This window comes from Bubalus bubalis, chromosome 6, assembly GCF_019923935.1.
Source record: "Bubalus bubalis isolate 160015118507 breed Murrah chromosome 6, NDDB_SH_1, whole genome shotgun sequence".
In the NCBI taxonomy this organism is placed as follows: Eukaryota; Metazoa; Chordata; class Mammalia; order Artiodactyla; family Bovidae; genus Bubalus; species Bubalus bubalis.
Window position 1 is genome coordinate 77596234 of NC_059162.1, and position 21268 is coordinate 77617501.

General features: G+C 41.7%; 1 protein-coding gene across 3 annotated transcripts in view; it reads right to left on the reverse strand.

Moving 5' to 3' along the window:
• Window positions 1–8544: 8544 nt before the first annotated feature.
• The window catches only part of IL12RB2 (interleukin 12 receptor subunit beta 2), an 88684-nt gene continuing 75960 nt past the window's right edge, over window positions 8545–21268 (reverse strand). For all 3 annotated transcript variants that reach the window (XM_025288498.3, XM_025288497.3, XM_025288499.3), the window contains 3 exons: window positions 17240–17330; window positions 14683–14782; window positions 8545–9693 (listed from right to left, as the gene is read on the reverse strand). In XM_025288498.3, the coding sequence (XP_025144283.1) occupies window positions 9154–9693; window positions 14683–14782; window positions 17240–17330 (731 nt within the window). In that variant the 3' untranslated portion in view covers window positions 8545–9153. The remainder of the gene's footprint in view (window positions 9694–14682; window positions 14783–17239; window positions 17331–21268) is intronic.

The following is a 21268-nucleotide window of genomic DNA, read 5'->3' on the forward strand; positions in this document are numbered from 1 at the left end:
CTTTAAAATCATTATCATGTATACTAGTGGACATCTAGAAGACATCTATCCTGATAGCAATTCTAGGCTCTTGGGTGCCTGCAACTCTGCTTTATAAAGAAAGCAATTAAATGCTTAGAAAATAGATTCTAACCCAGACATTGTATTTCTACTGAAATAAATAGGCAGAACACTTAAAATCTAGTAACAAAGCAGTAAAATCCCTCATCAGATTTTCAGACCTGATTAGATAAACATTGTAAAATTGTCAGATTTGATCATTAATCTGTATATTAAGTGTCAACTTTCAGAAATTTGGGCTCCTGATTTTTTGCTCAGTCTAGGTTTACCTCTGACATGTTCTTTCAACTTGAGAATCAATCTGATGATCAAATATGGGGGTTATAGGCGAAGTGATTGAAAAGGGATTGAGAGGAATTCATTAAATCAGTAATGTAAGGAAAGGTAACCTAAAAGTATAAGCTTAATTTCAGAAAGTAGTTAGGATATAAATTATTAAAACCATTAAGATTTTGTCCATACTGGAAAGTGCTAACATTGGAAGTGAGTATCATTTAAATTAGTGCTACATCTAAGCCAGACATCAACAGATTTCTGCCTGTGGTCTGTTTTTTGTACAGTTCCTGAGCTAAGAATGGCTTCTACCTTTTAAAAGCGAATGATGTATATAGTTCCCAAAGTTTAAAATATATGGTCCTTCACAGAAAATGTTTGCTGACCCCTGGTCTACACCATTACTTAGGTCAACATAAGAGTTGTTTGTTTGTTTTTTTAAGTTACAGGTGCAGATTAAATTGCCCTATATGGGAAGTTGTGAAATTTGAAGTATTTAAAAATTTTTACTTCTTAATCTCTTATCAGAGTAAGGGCAAGATATTCAGTAGCTTTTTAGTAAAGATTTATTATATTTTAAGAAATTATTGAGTTTGCAACTTAAATATGATTCTGAAAGCTGTTATGGAAAGTATAATTTGCTAGACTGAGACACAATGGCATGGTTACAGGGTTTCACATTTAGTGGCAATTATCACTTAATGATGATACCTTTCTGTTGTGCTGACTGTGCCATAAGATGAGAAATAGAAATATTTTACATGGGTAAGAAAACATGTCAACTTCATAGGTTGAACTGGGGCATGAATTAATGGATTCTGAGAACTGTTTCTCAGCTTAATCAGGATATCCATTTAGGCAGAATCTAGCTTTTGTGTCATTACTTCTGTCTTATCTGGGAGTCATTTCACTTTGAAATGGAAAGGAAGGGTGAGAAATAGCCCATACAAGTTAGAAAATGACTTGCCAAATTATGTTTTTGTTGGAGGTGTTAATTATGTGAAAGTCAAATTACATGACTGTGAAAGTTAAATGAAATTTACATGAAGGTGAAATACTCAGTTGTGTCAGACTGCGACCCCATGGACTGTAGCCTGCCAGGCTCCTCTGTCCATGGAATTCTCCAGGCCAGAATACTGGAAGGGGTATCCTGTCCCTTCTCCAGGGGATCTTCCCAACCCAGGAATTGAACCAGAGTCTCTGGCATTGCAGGTGGATTCTACCAGCTGAGTTGCCAGGGAAGCCCCTAATTACATAGGTAGTGTTAAATCAGTAACATTAGTCCCCTTTGCTGCCTGTTGGGGAGGCTGTGACCATTCCGGTGCACTTGAATGTGTATTCTAAGTCTTGTGCTTGGAAAACAAAGAATACTTGGTGATAATTATTCTGTTACCTTTGGTTCTTTGAATTTTTCCAAACTGCTGCTGCTGCTGCTAAGTTGCTTCAGTCGTGTCCGACTCGGTGCAACCCCATAGACGGCAGCCCACCAGGCTCCCCCATTCCTGGGATTCTCCAGGCAAGAACGCTGGAGTGGCTTGCCATTTCCTTCTCCAGTGCATGAAAGTGAAAAGTGAAAGTGAAGTCGCTCAGTCGTTTCCGAGTCTTAGCAACCTCATGGACTGCAGCTAGACTACCTAACGTGCTAAGAATTGCTCTGAACTGATCTTGGTTGTGGCTTTATTCCTTAAATAGCGGCATAAATGTTACTGGCATGGAAATGTGAAAAGCAAAGGGCTAGTTAATATTTAGGATTTTGTTACTTGGAGAACTGAGCTGCAAGAGTGAGCAGTAGTTCGTTTGGACAGTATTGTTTACACCATAACACTGTAATTGCAGTTGCAGCTGACTTCTCTTACAGATTTTAGGACCAAAAACGCTTCAATTTGAAGAAATGGCTTTCATTTACCTAGAATGGAGATGTATAAAATGATCCAGTTGAACTTGGTTCTTGTTATTGCCCAGAATTTTGTCAGTTTGGGACTGAAGTTTTCTTATTTAGCTGATGAATAATGTCCAAAATTTTATTATGGGAACTTTTACACATTGAATTCCTTGTTTCACACCTTGGGTGTAATAATCCACAGTCAGTTGTTGCTTTGTTTGGCAGGCACACTGACAAATAGTGACAAATATTAGATAAGCACATGTTTAGACATTCTGTCAATGCTCAGGCTGCCAGAGGTTTGGAAATGATCTAACACATAAAAGAAAATGGCTTCCTCTCCACCCCCAATTGCATTTCATAGCTGAAAATATTTAGGCTTACGTGACTAGTGAAATGAATTAAACACAGGAACTTTTCTGTTTATAGATGAAGTTGGTTTGTCTTCTCTGGAAATTCTGAATTTCCAGTGAAGCTTCTACATTTTTTTCCCCAACAAAAAAGGAACACATTTTCCTAAAAACTACAGAAAATTTGGTTTCAGCTTGATACTGTGTACTTGTTTATCAGGGCTTCACTTAGGTGCTAAGTTGTAGTAACTTAAAAAGGCCATGGAAGACTGGATTGGATAAATTACTTCTGATAAAGGTGTTCATTGGTCACTAATCATACGAAGAAAATCAACATACCCAGCCAGGTATATTGTGTGTGCTTCCCACCACTGTATTTTGTTCATAAGGGTATCCATTGGAGATCCAGTGGCACTTTGTCACTGTATCAATACAGTGGATTGATACAATACATTGTATTGATACAGTGTATCACACAGTGGATTGATACAATACATTGTATTGATACAGTGTATCACACAGTGGATTGATACAATATAATACATTGTATTGATACAATGTATTATACAGTTGATAAAATACAATACAGTGTATTGATACAATTCAATACACTATCAATACATTTGAATTGGTCCACCCTCATTTTAAGTTAAGTAGAGCTGGAAGACTGAAATAGAGAAGTGCTTTGGATGCTGTATATTGCTCAGTGAAAATAAAAATTATCTGAAGTTCTCTTTAGGAGAAAATGGACAGTTTATTAACAGAAAATTGCCATTATACTATTGCTTGAAGAACTTAAATAATTGGCACCTCCTAATGACACCCAAACATGGATGTTCCTCCTTACCTTTTTTTCTTTTTTTCAGGATCATCAATTTCTTGTCACTTAAAGTTATTAAACTTTTATCTACAGATTTTTAGAGGAAAAATTTTGAGAAGTATCTGTAGCTGGAGAAATTATTGGCTAACTATCCTTTCTAGCTATTTTTCATCTATTGCAAAACACATGAAAACTGTGTGTTTTAACAACAACCAAAAAGTCTCTATACAGCTGTTGTGAAAGTTAACCTGCCACAGACCAGAGGCATCTAAAGGGAGTGTTTATAGGAGTGCAAAGGAATCCAGCCATCTGCAGTTGCGAGACAGGGAGAGGAGAGGAAACAGGAAATTGTGAAAAAGAAGGCAAATGGTCTTTAACGCCCTCTGTGATGGAATAAGGTTAAGATTTCTTTTTATAAATGAAATCTGGTGACATCCAGTTTTCACCCTGAGATTTTTGGCTAGGGATGAGGGTCGTGAGGTTCTTAGGAAAAACCATGTTAACGCAGGTTACGATCTTCCTGGTGAAAATCCAGGACCTATGAAAAACAGTCTTGATGAGAATCTCGTAACAGCTTTTACAGTATTTTGTTGGGTCCAGTTACCTGTGGGTAGTATTAAAATCTGAAATTGGAAAAGGGAAGATACGGACTCCACCTGACATTCTCTTGCCTAGGCAAGGCCAGGGTTCCTTGTGGAAGAATTATTCACAGTCGTGGAAATTGATAAGTGGCCTGAATTAATTTAAAGGGACCTTGTGGCATCACATAGTAGGTCTGTATGTTTCTTGGAGATGTGATTGAAATCTCAGCCAAATTAAGAATGGTTTTGCCATTTATAAATAAAAGAACCATCAACAAAATGTGGAAGCAGTTACCATAGAATAAAGGAAAGGCATTTATGTTTCAACAATTAATACAAGCAACACAACTGAATAAAAACAGCCCTAATTCATTTTTAACTTAAGAAACAGCCATGTTTGGAAAAAATCAGGTTAAGTTGGATGGAGTTATAGATATTTTAATTAAAGAGAGAACACACTGTTCTGGTTACTTTTCTATTTGAAAGGCATAATGTTTTTATTCATAGTTTTAAAATACTTTCCAGTTTCCTTAAAATAATGGACTTTCTCAGAAGTGTTACTTCCCATCTGTGACCTACAGTGTGCCTTGTAAGATTTAGATAGCTGAGTAGATAAGTTAGCAAACTTAGTGCCAGATTTGTCCTGGTGTCATTTAAGATTTTCCTGCTTTTTAGGTAGTTTCCTAAAGAACCAAGAATGCTCTAGAACTTTAGAAGTATGGAAATGCCAGTTTTTGATTATCTAGTAACAATAGGTTCAAAGATTTTTATGGAATCACAGGTATTGTCAACTACAGTCAGAATCCCAATTGATAAAAAATTTGTTGTGCAGTCACTTGCATAGAGAAGAATTAGAGTAGTTGAAAGTTAGGCTCTAAAACCAGACTGTGGTATCAGGTTCTAATAGTATGACTTGGGTTTAGTTAACTTGTACCATAGTTTTCTCATCTCTAAAGTGGAGAGAACACCTACCTTAAACTAGTCATGGTGAGACCTGAGTTACACCTCTTGAAAACTGCACGGACTAAGTACTGTGTTAGAGGTTGTTGATCATTATTAACAATTTCTGTAAGAATAGGAGTAAAGGCAAAAATTGGCTTGTTATATAAACTTGTATTTCAAAGATCTATTGCTTCAGTTACTACTCTTTAACATCCATCCCCTTCTAGTCAGTGCTGTGATAAAGCTTTTATTCACTTTATGATATTTATACAGTTTTAGTCTACATTGCTAGGAAAGGAGTTCCTGACTCAAATTTTACTGAATATTACCCAGCTGCCTCCAGAAAAGAGCCAACTAACAGTACTCTTAACCAGCCAATTTTTAATGTTTTTAATTTGGTAAGGGAAAAATGATACTTAGTTTTTATTTCTTTGATAAAACAGGTGGGGTTTTTCATGCTTATTGGGTATTTATATGAATTTTGTGAGTTGCTCACTCAGTCCATTTTTCTTTGAAGTGCTGGTGCTTTTTTCATATTGATCTGTAAGTTATCTGGCATATCTTGAAAATATTTTTATCTAACTTGGGTGTGTTTTGCAAAGTTTTTATTGGAAATTTATTCTAGTGTAGACTGATGTAAAAATATGACTTGTTTCTTCCCATCATCAATTAGCCAACTGATTAAATTCCTAATCCTTTCACCCCTCCCCCACTAGGGTGAAGAAGAGGACTTTCTGATCTCTTTATTCTAGAGTGATTAATTTGAGGGTTTACCTATTAGCCTTTCATAAGGGTGGATAATGTGAATGTCCTTGAGTCCTGCAGGCTAGAAAGAGAAGAACAGGACTAAGAAATCTTTGGAAGGCTTGAGCAGTGATACTGGGACAGATGACAACTACATCAGGTGGAAGAAAAAGAGCCTGATGGAGAAAACCAAGAATTGAGTAAGGGGTACTGACTAGAATAGAATGTGCCTAGCTTGGCATCTCTTTCACTGGTGTCTGGGCATTGGTGAGTTGCAGCTGTAGGCTATTCGTGGAAGCTGAGAAATTGGGACAGGGTGGAGGGGAAAAGGCACTAAGGGGAAAGAACTAGATAACAGCTTGGCTTTCCTATTGCCTATAAGGAAGACAGAGGCCCAGGAAATGGAGTTTCTGGCTTCTGGTAAAGAGGGTCTTTTTAATGAATAATTGAAGGTAATGATCTTTACACACAAATTGGTAGAGATGCCCATGAATTCACTGAGAATGAACTTGAACTCTATTTGTAGTATTTAGGTCCCAGAGAATTCAGGAATTTGATAGTTTCAATAGAGCAGAGATTTCTGGGTTGGCTTTTGGGATGTGTATCAGGAATGAGGATTTAAAGTATTGCTAATTTTCCTGAGGGATGAAAGCCTGGCTATATGAATATTGGTGAGCTCTACTAGGCTTGGTAAATGAGTTAATCTGATCTAGGAATTTTACTTGTGTGTGGCCAGGAAGGAAGATTATAAAAACTATTTGGAGCAAGGGCAGAATGAGGTTACCTATCCTGTCATTTACAGAAAGAGGGCATTTTATCTGCCAGAGTGAGCAGCCAAAGGCATGCTCAAATATGTTTTTGGTAGCTTAGCAGTAAACAATCCACCTGCAATGAAGGAGACTTGCAGGAGACATGGGTTCGATCCCTGGGTTGGGAAGGTGCCCTGGAGGAGGAAATGCAGCCCACTCCAGTATTTCTGCCTGGGAGATTCCATGGACAGAGGAGCCTGGTGAGTAACAGTCCATGGGGTGGCAGAGAGTCAGACACAACTAAACAGCAACATGTATTGCAGTAGTGCTGTCAGTCAATGGTAGGGTAGAATGGGGGTTGAGAATGAAGAGGATTGCAAGCAAATGCAATTGTCTCAATAAAGAGGAAGCAGGCATAGCTGGACTGCCTTCTAGAACAGAACAAGGTGGAGGCGGTGGCAGGAGACATCTCTTACTTTATATTGATAACCTACTCTATCAATCTGATTCTCCAGCACTGTGGACCAGGCACAGTGCTGGAGAATCAGATTGCTGTGATCCCTGCCTTCAGGTTACTTACAGTCCAGTAGAGAAAAAGTGCATTGTACAAAGGGAGTGCTGAGGAGGCTTCTGCATACTTAGAAGGAGACTTTTCTTTTAAGAAAACAATTGAGGTCTGCAGTACCACCTGAGGCTTTAAGGGAAGGGAAAAGGTAGTGGTGGTGGTTTTGTTGCTAAGTCATGTCTGACTCTCTGTGACCCCATGGACTGTAGCCCGCCAGGCTCCTCTGTCCATGGGATTCTCCAGGCAAGAATACTGGAGTAAGTTGCCATTTCCTTCTCCAAGGGAAAAGGTGTGGGTGGTTAAAAAGGAGACTGGGACCTGTGTGTTGAAGCGGGAGGGGAAGAGTGGCTAAAATGGCTATTAAGTAATCAAAAGAAAGCAAATATAGGAACAGCAGGTATTGCAAGAAATAAAAGTTGGTTCTTACTCTCAAGAGGTGACAATTTGGACTGCTTCTGAGGTGGCAGCTTTGTCTGTCATGACCTATTGTAATAGTCAAACAAGGGGCTCCACAGCCTGGGTGCAGACAAGCCAGTGCTGAAGCTGCGGAGATGCAAGGAACCACGCAGTGGGGGTGCTACACAGCAGTTAAACAGAGTAGAATAGATACGTAAGGAAGAAGCTTAAGCTTTTCAAATAAAGCCTGGGAGAACTATGTTAGTCTGGAATGGCAGGAGGCATGGGTGAAAACTAAACATGACCTAGCAGAACATTTGTATCTCAGGCCGATGGGACATACTGATCTATACATAGATGTGGTCTATAGTAGCAACTTTATATACAGTTGACCCTTAAACAGTGTGATGATTAGGGGCATCGACTCCCCTGTGCAGTTGAAAATCTGCATATAACTTTTAGTTGGCCGCCTGTAAACGCTGGACTGGAAGAAACACAAGCTGGAATCAAGATTGCCAGGAGAAATATCAATAACCTCAGATATGCAGATGACACCACCCTTATAGCAGAAAGTGAAGAGGAACTAAAAAGCCTCTTGATGAAAGTGAAAGTGGAGAGTGAAAAATTTGGCTTAAAGCTCAACATTCAGAAAACGAAGATCATGGCATGGGAAATAGATGGGGAAACAGCGGAAACAGTGTCAGACTTTATTTTTCTGGGCTCCGAAATCACTGCAGATGGTGACTGCAGCCATGAAATTAAAAGACACTTACTCCTTGGAAGGAAAGTTATGACCAATCTAGATAGCATATTCAAAAGCAGAGACATTACTTTGCCAACAAAGGTTCATCTAGTCAAGGATACGGTTTTTCCTGTGGTCATGTATGATGTGAGAGTTGGACTGTGAAGAAGGCTGAGCGCCGAAGAATTGATGCTTTTGAACTGTGGTGTTGGAGAAGACTCTTGAGAGTTCCTTGGACTGCAAGGAGATCCAACCAGTCCATTCTGAAGGAGATCAGCCCTGGGATTTCTTTGGAAGGAATGATGCTGAAGCTGAAACTCCAGTACTTTGGCCACCTCATGCGAAGAGTTGACTCATCGGAAAAGACTTTGATGCTGGGAGGGATTGGGGGCAGGAGGATAGGCAGTACGACAGAGGATGAGATGTCTGGATGGCATCACTGACTCGATTGACATGAGTCTCAATGAACTCTGGGAGTTGGTGATGGACAGGGAGGCCTGGTGTGCTGCGATTCATGGGGTTTTGAGGAGTCAGACACGACTGAGCGACTGATCTGATCTGTGGCTCAGCATCCAACAATGGATCATGTAGTACTGTAGAATTTATTATTTTTAAAAATATGCATATAGGTGGACCCATACAGTTCAAACACATATTATTCAAGGTCAACTATAAATGGTTGTTGAATGAATGGTCCTCTGCACTGTTTGCCATTGCTAGTAAGAGTTTTGGTTTCTACTCTTGCCTTTCTCCTTTCTGGACAACATAGACAAGAAAGTTGCAAGAACCCAGATTGGAATATCTAGGTCCACACAGCAGAGGATGTAATCTTAAGGCTCTGCAGAAGGCAAGATGAGGTATCTGGATTTGATTACAGCCAACTCTCAGTTCCTGAGATTCACCGTGAGCTGGCTTACCTGCCCTCTAGCTGCACCCAGATCTGATGGGAGCACCCACAGGTAATGACCACTGGAGCAGGTGGCTGGGTAGACAGGACATGCCTTGCCGGTTGGAGGTACATCAGCTTTCCAAACTTCAAGTTTTGCCACTCAGAGCATGAGGGAGCCACACCCCATCTTTAACTGGTCCAGAGTCAACTTCTCACCACAGGAGAAGGTGAGTGGGCGAAGGGAACTTGAGGGGAAAATGGAAAGAGAGATGTGCTGAGGCAGTTCTTCCAGAGGATCAGTTATGGGAGCCTCATGTGAAGGGAGATAATCCATGTTGGAGGGTAAGTAGCCATCATGGGTAGGAAGGTAGTCCACTGGGAGGATGGTCAAGGGGCTGGCTGGGTTTCCCGGCTTTGAGTCAGGGCCCTTGCTTCCTAGAACCTTGTATAGATCCACCCCTTGTCCTGTCTCTGCTGTGAGAGCCCTTGGAGGTGGTGGGCTTGAGGCACTGTACCCTGTGTCTTCCTCAGAGGTATAGTGACCTTGGACTCCTTGTCCCTTTTCTGACCAGCTGGGGTGATGGGGAGGTCTGAAGACTGGTGTCACTCGACAAAGGACTTCGTTGATAACCAGCGGCTCAGGTTCTTCAGGAGTGGGCCAGTCTGTCAGGAGCCTATCCAAGGCCAGCTGTGTCTTTTCCTGAGAAAGGGAAAGAAGAGGCTCATATGGCTATGTTGAGTAAGTAGCCTTGACAACCAACTTGTTCAGGGTTCCAAAAGGCCCCACAGCCTGCACTACCTAGTCAGCTCAAGGCGGAACACTGTAGGCCCTTAACTTTGGGAGGTAAGAGAGGCAGTTAACATTGTTGGCGAGCTGTGGACTCCTCTCAGCTCCCAGCAGTGAGTGAGTCACTATCCCACTCAGCCGTCAGCTAGGCTGTTTCTGGTGAGTCAAACTGCACCAGCTGCTTTTCCTCTAGCATAGAAGATACAGTGGGTGCAGAGGAAAGGCTGAGCTTGCATCTGTCTGGGGAGGAGGCATGGAAGACTTTAAAAGGATGACATTAGAGCTGAATCCTGAGAGGTGTATAGTTTTTCCCAGGTAAGGAGCTGGTGGGGCAAGGAGGATTGGTCTACTCTGGAAGCTGCTAGTTCTTTCTTAGGACAGGCACACTAAGGCTTTAGAAAGAGAAGGAGGTCACATGATGAAGAGACTTTTAAGGGATACTTAAGAGTTCGGGGTTCGATACAACTGCTGAAAGGTTTTTGGCAGGGTAATATCCTTGTCAGTTCTGCTCTTAGGACTCCTCTGGAATAACTTATTTGGAAGAAGTTTTCATCCTTTCCTCACTATAGCTAATTTTGTGTGTTACTCTTCTTGCTCTTTCTCAACATCTAGTTGGTTACATCTCCTTTCCAAGCTTACTACTGATTCCTGAGTCCAAGTTTAAGCACTCTATTAACATTTCTTTTTATAGGCATTATTGGGCTCTCCCCATACTTGAAACTTTCTTTTATGCTGCCTGCTTGATTTATCTGAAGCAGAGCTCCAAAGCCCACTTTCAGGAAGCCCCTAGTGACTGTTCCCCACACTGGATTCCTACAACAGCAAAGAAGCCAGCTGTTGGGTTCTTGGCACAAGATGCTTTATACTGTTACTAAAAAAAAAAAAAGGCATAACCCACCCCTACCCCCACCCCAAAACATGTCTGTCAGCTGCAAGCAGGGACCAGATCTTATAGGAGGAGGATAATAAAATTAGCCTTTGTCTAGGGCAAATCCTGAGGTCTAATCCCAGCTCTGAGAATCCACAGCTTGGGAAAACTCAATACACCTCTCTGGCCTTTGAATCACTTATCTGTAAGATGCCAAGCTGTGCGAGAATGGTATGATCTATACTGGTCACTGATGTCCCCTCCCTTGCCTCGAGCATGGCAAGTGTCCCCAAAGTGAGTAACAATGCTGTCTCAGGGTAGACTTCTACAACGGGCCCTGAGCAGCCATTGGGTAGGTGTGTACTTTTCTTTCCAGAGCCTGTCTTTTCCTATCGCTAAGCAAACTAGCCCTGGCACATTGGTCTGGCTTGGAACATGGCTGGCAGCTGCCAAAACACTGTAACCACCGCTATGGAAGGATCACAGAGAGTGAGGATCACTTTGTATTCATAAGGCAAGGCTCTGCCTTTTGACAGTTCTGGCAGTACCAACAGAGGCTGTACCTCAGAACTTTTACAAAGCAGGCCCCCTGGCTGACAAGTCCCGGGGCAAGGCCTCTTGGACCAGTAATAACTCAGGTATATCATAGGAACTATTTTAAGCTTTTACAAGCTCAAAATGGATAACATCCCAGTATTCCCTTTATGCTTGGGCCTTTTCCTCTTGAGTTTTAAGACCATGTCTTTTTGGCCACATTTTACGAAATGGTAGGAGGCTTACCTGGTGGCTCAGATGGTAAAGAATCTGCCTGCAAGGCAGGAAACCTGGGTTCAATCCCTGAGTGGGGAAGATCCCCTGGAGAAGGGCATGGCAATCCATTCTAGTATTCTTGCCTGGAGAACCCCATGGACAGGCTACAGTCCATGGGGTTGCAAAGGGTCAGACATGACTAAGCAACTGATACTTTCACTTTCAGGGGAATGTAAAGTCTGATAACTCAAAGCACATTTTGTTGGAGGTAAAAGACTATGGTTTCTGATATCTGTCCCAGCCTGTCACCAGGAGAGCAGTTTGGGCCTTTAAAAATAGTCTACCCCTGCAAGGGTTTGGTGACATGGGGTTCTGAGGCTGCCACAAGGCAATGGCATGTTTGGTTTTTTTTTAATTTTCTAATTTATTGGGTTTTTTGGTTTTTTTTTTTTGCAAAAGAAATATAGGGACATAGTCTTGTAAATTTTTTTCTGTTCAAAGAGAATTTGTAATAAAAATTAAGTGGCCTTCATGCCTTCAACCGCCTCCCCAAAGACAACCACCACTACCAGTTTCATATTTAGGCTTCCAGAAATATCCTGTGCACATGTTGGAGAGTGTGTGTGTATAATCATCTTCCTTTTATACAAATGAGAATCCACTTTAGACAATTAATACAAACTGCTTTTTTTCACCTTTAAATATACTAGAGATTTAGATACATGGAGAAGGAAATGGCAACCCACTCCAGTGTTCTTGCCTGGAGAATCCCAGGGACGGGGGAGCCTGGTGGGCTGCCATCTCTGGGGTCGCACAGAGTCGGACATGACTGAAGCGACTTAGCAGCAGCAGCAGCAGATCTCAGTTTTGTTCTTAGTAGTTTCATAACCTTACTGTACAGATATACCCAAATGTTTAACCTGGCCCCCTGGTGGCAGGTTACATTATGTAATGCTTGGCTTCTATTTATAACGCTGCAATGAAAATACTCATAGTGTACAACTTCGGGCATGTGTGTGGCAATTTCTGTTATTGTTTACCTGTGTTACTTTCTCTAACCCTTTGTTTATCTCAGCACCTCTTCTTCTAAGCTTTTTATGGGCTCTTCAGTGGCTCTGTATGCCTCTGTGTCCCCTCACACCCAGGCAGTGGCAAATAGAGACCATGACACCAAAGCCGCCAGCGTGGGAGCCAGGTGTCCGTGACTGACCCAGAGCTGCTCCCCACTGTGCTATTTCAGGCTTTCAGGACATGGGACTATGGCATCTCAGCATTGGAAGAGAAAGACCTTAGAGCTCAGCTAATTCAACTCCTGGTACCTGAATCCCCTCTAATACTAGCAATGGCATCCTTATTGAGTACATTCCCATAGGTCATTACAATATTGCCTCCAAGTGAGGGTCCAGTGTGGGAACACCTCTTGAGTTAGTCTTTTCAGCTCAGAGGCGCTGACTGCTGGCAACACCTCCCTCACCCTGTGCTGAAGATCTTTTAGAACATTTAAAAGTATAATGGCAGACAGCACATCCTACTTATATGTGAACCCAGGATCCACCTACTAGTCAACTAACACTGGACAAGTGACTGAGTCCTCTGTGCCTCAGCTTCCTTATTTGAGAAATGGGGATGATAACATTATAACCTCATAAAGCTGTTGTACAGGTTAGATGTTAATACATGAAAATTTTTTACTGGACAAGTTACTGAGTCCTTTGTGCCTCAGCTTCCTTATTTGAGAAATGGGGACAATAACATTATAACCTCATAAAGCTGTTGTACAGGTTAGATGTTAATACATGAAAATTTTTTTACAGTGCCTGGCATAGAGAATGTACATTATATTTTATATGTAAACATATTGTTGTGTAATATTGTTACATATCATAATATACTATATAATTATACATTATAAATACTCAAATATACATCATATACATGCATACATACATATATTGTTATTATTATACTGTTCTTGCTACTGTAACTTAACAGGGACAAAACTCCTCAACAGAGAAAGAAGTCTTAAAGAATAAATCTTCCTGAGAAGAAAATGAATGATCTTTGCCTTGTATGATCCATGTGCTTTATATGGCATCTGATTTAGTCTTCACAACAATATATATGAGAGATATTGTCAACTCCTGTTTTATGGAGGGTGAAACTAGGGCTCATGTCATCAGACAAGCTCCTCAAGGATCACTGACATAGTAAGTGGCGGAGGTGGCCTTATTTCAAAGGCATTAAACTGTGGTGACTTAAATTCCTACTAAGGCAGACATAGCGGGACCAGCTCTTTCCCTGAGGAGCAGCTGGTACCACTGTCTTTTGGCCTGAGAAAGGGTGTGGATGAGAGAATGCATGGGTGACTGAAGAGGAAGAGTCTTAGAGGAACCGGGCTCTAAGACGTGAGAGTGTGGGGCTGCTAAGGCCCCAGGTGATGGGAAGAACATACCCCCCCTACCCCCGCCCCCGTTCCCCTTTATTTCCCTTCAGTGCATATTCTGGCTCCGCATTCAGATGCCTTCAACTTCAAGGTCCTTGGCCAGAGACCTCTCACCCGCTGTGAGCTGCTTTCCCCTCCTGGGACTGTGTGGCAGCAGGTCCCTGCATGTCCTCTACTCCCAGCACTCTCCTGTGCTAGCTGAGCAACCTCTCCTGCCTTAAAACCTTTTCCTTGCACAATGGAATGACTTACTGGCTTCCTGCCAAGACCAAAATAGTCTGGGCTCTATCTGTTCTAAGCTCACAAAGGACTGGGAGCATCGCAGTAAAAGCTTCAGTGCTCTTGAATTTGGATGAGCCAACGCTCACCAAATACACTTGCTTTTTAAATCTTTTTTTGAAGTAAGCTGAGGTGAGGAGGGGAACATAATGCACAGATAGGAATGGAAAGCTTTGGATTTTTAGTCTTGGTCATAAGCTTCAGGGGCTTTCCAGGTGGCTCAGTGATAAAAGAATCCGCCTGACAATGCAGGAGATGTGGTTCGATCCCTGGGTTGGAAAGATCCCCCGGAGTAGGAAATTTCCAACATTCCTGCCTAGAAAATCCCATGAACAGAGGAGCCTGGCAGGCTGCAGTCCATGGAGTTGCAGAAAGTTGGACACGACTGAATGAGCATGCACACATAAGCTTCAGAAAATTACTATGCGTGGGGGTGATGACTCAGCTGGTAACCTGGTATGATAGGCAGCTTATTCACAGGATCTAAGCACCTAGGTTTCCCTGTAGCTACAATGGGAGACTTAGCACCCCATCAACTGACCACCATGGCTTTACACCTTACCTCCACAATAGGATATTTCTTGGCCCAAGTGCTATTTGCTGGATCTGGAATTTCTTTGCTACACCACTGAGGTCTGAGGGCCAAAAGGAGAACAAATACCCTGCAGGAAAAGACAACATGACATCTGGTTAAGTGTGCACACAGTGGCATGGGACACAGGTTCTTAGTGAAGTGATTTCAGTGCAGGATTATGCAAATGAATAAAATGTAAATACTGCAGGAGAAAGATGTTGCCTCACCTAAGGCTGGACTAGTTTTCTATGAAGTCTGGACAGATGATAAAGCTCATGCCACAACCACTTAGGGTTTGCTAAATAAACTATGGAACTTTCCCTCAGTATGATGTTTAGCTATCACTGAGCAGCCAAGTACTCATTCAACAGACACTGACTGAATCCCTAATGCATGACCAGCACAGTGCCACATGCTGCATGGATAAAACAGCAAATAAGAGGACATGGTCAATACCCTTGGGGAGATTACTATTTAGTAAATTAGAATGTTTATAAAGAGCTTGTAATGGGAAATAAACTGTTTTGCTAAAAGTAAATAAAGAGTAAAACAGGATACAAGTGGCATAAACAGCTTGGACATAACCAAGCTTAAAAAAAAAAAAAAAGCCAAGAAAAAAATACCATATGGAAATATCCAACAGTAGTTGTATTTGGTGATCAGAAGGTCTTTTATTTCTTTCCACATCTCTGGGTTTTTGAAGATACTTTAAAATGAGTTTATGATGTGGAAGAAAAAAAATCCAAAAAGTGTTTCTTACATGCACATGACTTAACTATTTCGCCTTTTTTTTTTTTTAATTCAAGAGCAATATGAAGCAGTTTTAAAGATGTGGCTTTAATAAACTTTGTTTAATAAGAAAAGTGAGCTGCTGCGATGTATTTAGCCCTTTGAAATGAGATGAGGCCATGTGACTAGGTTTTTTTCCCCCAAAGAAATGTGAGCAAAGGTTCCTGTGACCTAGTATAGATCATGCAGATGAGGAAAGTACCCAAAGGATTGTGGGCCAATAAAATGGAAGACAACTGGATCCCTAAATGGCTGTGTGGAGCAGAGCTGATGACCAATCAGATGACACACCTTAGAATTATATGGGAGAAAAATTAGCTATTTTATTAAAGCCACTATATTTGGAGGTTCTTTTATTTATTTATTTTTTAACAGCAGATGCCTCCACCCTAACTGATACTATTTCCCTCAGGAGGATGCATGGGATTCTAGTTGACTCTTTGAGTTCAACTTTTTCAAAGTCTACCTAAAAAGAGCTCTGCTTTGAAATATGTATCACATATGAGAGAGCTTTAATAAATGGAAGGCCTTTCAAACAAGTTCAATGGCCAGTAGAAAATGACTTTTCTACTGTAGTTTTACTTTACATCTTCTACTTTACACAACATCTGAAGAAAACTATTGAATAACTAATTCATTTAAAAAATTCTCCATACCAAGTGGTACATGTTTAAAGAAATTTTAGAAACTATAGTTAAACAGAACTAAGATCACCTATGATTCTATCCCCCTGTTATAACCACCATTAATGTTTTAGTGTATATCCTTGGGGAGGAGTATATTAACTGTCATCCAGTACACGTTTTCCCCTCTTTCTTGGAAGGGGACCCTGATTTACTGGGACAACAAGAAGCCCAGCTAAAAAGTCACAGTTTTAAGCATCTCTTGCCTCATCAACTTCTGGCCAGTGAGATGTAACAAAAAGTGTCACGTGTGACTTCTTCACATGAAGACTCCTGAAGAGGTAGGTACGGGCACTTCCTTCTCCCTGGAGCTGTAGAATGTAGGCCCAATGGCCACAGTCCCTGCAGCCACTGGGCCCTGAGGTGAACTTCATGAGGGCCTCATGAGGACCACGAGGAGAGAAGCCAAGGTCGGGACAGTGCAGCAGAAAAAGGAGCCTAGGTCCCTGATGACCAGGGAGCTCCTACACCAGTCGTTACCTGAGTTTACTTCCTTTACCTGAGTGAGAAGCTTAGCTCATCTGTCATACTATTTTGGCTTTTTAAGTTATATACAACCAAATCTAATGCTCACTAATACATCTCACATGTCTGTGTGCATGTGTATATGCACTATTTTTTTTAAATGAAAGTACATTTTGTTTTACAACCTGCTTTTTAAAATGCCATATAGCAAATATTCATATGATTCATAATCTTTAATGAATGCATAGTATGCTATATGGCATAAAATATATTGTGATTTATTTATCCAATTCCATGTTGTCAGGCATTTAGTTTGCTTCCAATTGTTCTCCTTTTATGAATAACACTTCAGTGAACCTATTTGCCACTAAATATCTGTATATACCTATGATATACTCAGAATAAATTTCTAGTTAGAATTGTTAGGGGAAAGGTTTAATATTTTAAAAAGTTAAACATATACTGTCACTCTAAAAAGCTGAATATACTTAGTCTGCTACCAACAATGTATGAGAAAACCATTTTTTTGACCCATAGCAGCAACAGCTATTATATGAAACAAACAAACAAACAACTTTTACCAAAGTTGGCAGGTGTAATGAACTTACTTTTGTCGGAAGCAACGCATTGAGAGAACGCCTACCATGATGACAGCCATGCAGATACTTGGTGCCACAAATGTGCTCCAATTGGCTTTACCTGCAGCAAAAAGTGGAGAAGGCAATGGCAACCCACTCCAGTGTTCTTGCCTGCAGAGTCCCAGGGATGGGGGAGCCTGCTGGGCTGCCGTCTATGGGGTCGCACTGAGTCGGACACGACTGAAGCGACTTAGCAGCAGCAGCAAAAAGTGAGCAAACCCTGTGACTGAGTTTAGAATGAGTTTAGAAATGTCCTCAGTGAACATTTCTAAATACTGACTGTGGGATCTCCCCAGTGGTCCAGTGGCTCGGAGACTCCGTGCTTCCAGTGCAGGGGGCCTACTCGATCACTCTTCAGGGTACTGGATCCCACATGCTGCAACTAAGAGTTCACATGCCACAACTAAAGATCTTGCATGCTGCAATTAGGACCCAGCATAGCTAAGTAAATGAGTAAATAAATAAATACTGACAGTTGTGTGAACTCCCTGGGCTTTATAGCTCCTGCGTATCTGGACTCAGGAACAAGGCTGACTCACTTTTGCCCATTCAGTTAGGGAGAAAGGGCACAAAGGGGCCAATTCTATGGTTCTAACAGAGGAGCTCCAATCCTACAAGGGCTCCTTCCTCTACTAGGGGCAGAGGGAAAGGGAGTGTGGTATACAAAGCACTGGCTGTGACCTGGAAGCCCTGGAGTCTGGTCCTGGCTCTGCCACTGGCTGATGTGTGGACCTCAGATAATTGATCTATAAATGGTGAATGATAAAATCTACCTTACAGGTTGTTGTGAATATTAGAGATGGTGTATTTAAAGCACAGAGCCATTTATCTGAACATAGAAGGCCTCAAGAAATGGTAGCTATTAATTTTACCAAGCCACTGAATAAGCCTTCTAACTTGGGTCTTTGAAATTGTTCTGATTCCTTCCTTTAAACAATATTTCACTATGTATTGGAATTTTATATTAATTCATCCAACGTTTATTCAGTATAAACCAAGTAACAGGACAGGTTAAATGCTGGATACACAGATGAATAGGCCATGGGCTTTGCAAGAAGTCATGAAGATAGTCCACATGACAGATGTATAAACATGTAAACAGTAAGCCATGATGCCATGGGATACATGTAAAAACAGCATATATGAGTCCCTGTTGCAGAAAACAACATGGGAAATGGTTTCATGAGCAGCTCAGGAAGGTTTCCCCAAGGGCAGGATGTCAAAAGTTTAGAGCTGGATGCCTAGAAGTCAGCTATGCGGACAAGCTAGGGAAGTGCAGACAGACTAGCAGACTAGGCATGGAAGGAGGAAGCAGAGAGTGCTTCAGCAACCACAGATAGTCTGGTCTTGCTTTCTAGTACAAATGATGAGTGCGTGGCAGAGGATGGAGCTCGACAGGTGAATGGGACCAGGTCATGCAGCGACTGGTAACAAAGCAGTTTGAATTCTAGCTTGAAAGTCCTTGGGAGACATGGATGGGTTGCAACAGAAGGTAGAACGTCAGCAACAGGGATCTTGTAGAAAGATTCTTCTTTTGAGAGAGGGAAGAACAGGTTGGGGTGGGGAGGGCGTGCAGGGGGCACTAGCGGCCAGAGACCTGCTACTCCCATGAGAAGGGTTGTTCCTAGGGCTGAATAGGGGAATTAATGCTGGCAGCCTTGTTACCACCCCACACAACTGGCACAGTCTGACATTTCTTTAGCATCTGCTTTGCTTTCTGGGCAGATGGGACAAGTCTGGAGTACCAGAAGCAGAAAGATGCTGAGTCCTTAATGCAATTAACTGCTCACAAGTTGACTTTCATGGGAGTGCTGGGAGATGAGTTGTCAGTTTTTCCAGTGGAGAAGTATCTAGCATAGGGTCCTGAATGATTAACTTGGTAGTCCTTGTCACAAACAAGAATAGCTTGTCTTATGCTTGGAGCAGATGTAAAAGGCACTGCCAGAGAGAACAGTGTAACTTAGCTGGTAGGAGAGAAACCCATGTTAGCTGGGCCACTTCGTCACATATTCAAATTCAACTTAAACTCAAATCTGAGTCTGATTTGCAGTTCTTGCACTTGCCACCTCTATGACCCTGGGTCATCGCTCTGTACCTCATACCTATAAAAAGATGCCCTAGGCCCTCATTCCTGCATTCATTTCCTATGGAGTGGTTGGCAGTGTGCCTGCTATAGGCATGTGACACAGCTGCAGTCAGGATCAAATGAGTGAAAGTATGTGTCACATGGGTTGGATCGTGTCCTCCCACCCTGAAATTCATATGTGGAAGTTTTAACTTCCAATTCCTCAAAAAGTGACCTTATTTGGAAATAGGGTCATTGCAAAGGCTATTAGTTAAGATAAGGTCGGACTGGAGTAGTTCAGTTCAATTCAGTTCAGTTGCTCAGTTGTGTCCAGCTCTTTGTGACCCCATGGACTGCAGCATGCCAGGCCTCCCTGTCCATCACCAACTCCCAGAATTTACTCAAACTCATGTCCATTGAATCGGTGATTCCATCCAACCATCTCATCCTCTGTCATCCCCTTCTCCTCCTGCCCTCAAGCTTTCCCAGCATCAGGGTCTTTTCAGATGAGTCAGTTCTTCACATCAGGTGGCCAAAGTGTTGGTGTTTCAGCTCATCATCAGTCCTTCCAATGAATGTTCAGGACTGATTTCCTTTAGGATGGGCTGATTGGATCTCCTTGCAGTCCAAGGGGCTCTCAAGAGTCTTCTCCAAAACCACAGTTTAAAAGAATCAATTCTTTGGCATTCAGCTTTCTTTATAGTCCAACTCTCACATCCATACATGACTATTGGAAAAACCATAGCCTTAACTGGACAGACCTTTGTTGGCAAAATAATATCTCTGCTTTTTAATATGCCATCTAGGTTGGTCATAACTTTTCTTCCAAGGAATAAGCATCTTTTAATTTAATGGCCGCAGTTACCATCTGCAGTGATTTTGGAGCCCACCAAAATAAAGTCTGTCACTGTTTCCACTGCTTCCCCATCTATTTGCCATGAAGTGATGGGACCAGATGCCATGATCTTAGTTTTCTAAATGCTGAGCTTTAAGCCAACTTTTTCACTCTCTTCTTCACTCACTCACTTCACTTCACTTTCATAAAGAGGCTCTTTAGTTCTTTCCTTTCTGCCATAAAGGTGGTGTCATCTGCATATCTGAGGTTATTGATATTTCTCCCGGCAATCTGGATTCCAGCTTGTGCTTCATCCAGCTCAGCGTTTCTCATTATGTACTCTGCATTTAAGTTAAATAAACAGGGTGACAATATACGGCCTTGATGTACTCCTTTCCCTATTTGGAACTAGATGAAAATGATCTTCACGACCCAGATAATCATGATGGTATGATCACTCACCTAGAGCCAGACATCCTATGCGAAGTCAAGTAGGAAGCATCACTATGAACAAAGCTAGTGGAGGTGATGGAATTCCAGTTAAGCTATTTCAAATCCTAAAAGATGATGCTGTGAAAGTGCTGCACTCAATATGCCGGCAAATTTGGAAAACTCAGCAGTGGCCACAGGACTGGAAAAGGATTCATTCCAATCCCAAAGAAAGGCAAAGCCAAAGAATGTGCAAACTACTGCACAGTTGCACTCATCTCACACGCTAGTAAAGTAATGCTCAAAATTCTCCAAGCCAGGCTTCAACAGTACATAAACCATAATTTCCAGATGTTCAAGCTGGTTTTAGAAAAGGCAGAGGAACCAGGAGCCAGAGATTGGCCCCAGATGTGAGATGAGAGCTGTGGGACAGATTCTCTCACAGCCCTCAAAAGAAGCCAACTCTGCTGACACCTTGTTCTCAGACTTGCAGCCTCCTGAACTGTGAGGAAATTAATCTGTGTTGTTTAAGCTACTTGGTTATTGTGCAAAGTTTCCCGCACACAAAATACAGTGTGCAAAGTGCTTAACACAGTGCCTTGAGCATGATAACTATCTGATATGCAAAAGTTGTTTAAAAAAGTAAGATCATGGCATCCAGTCCCATCAC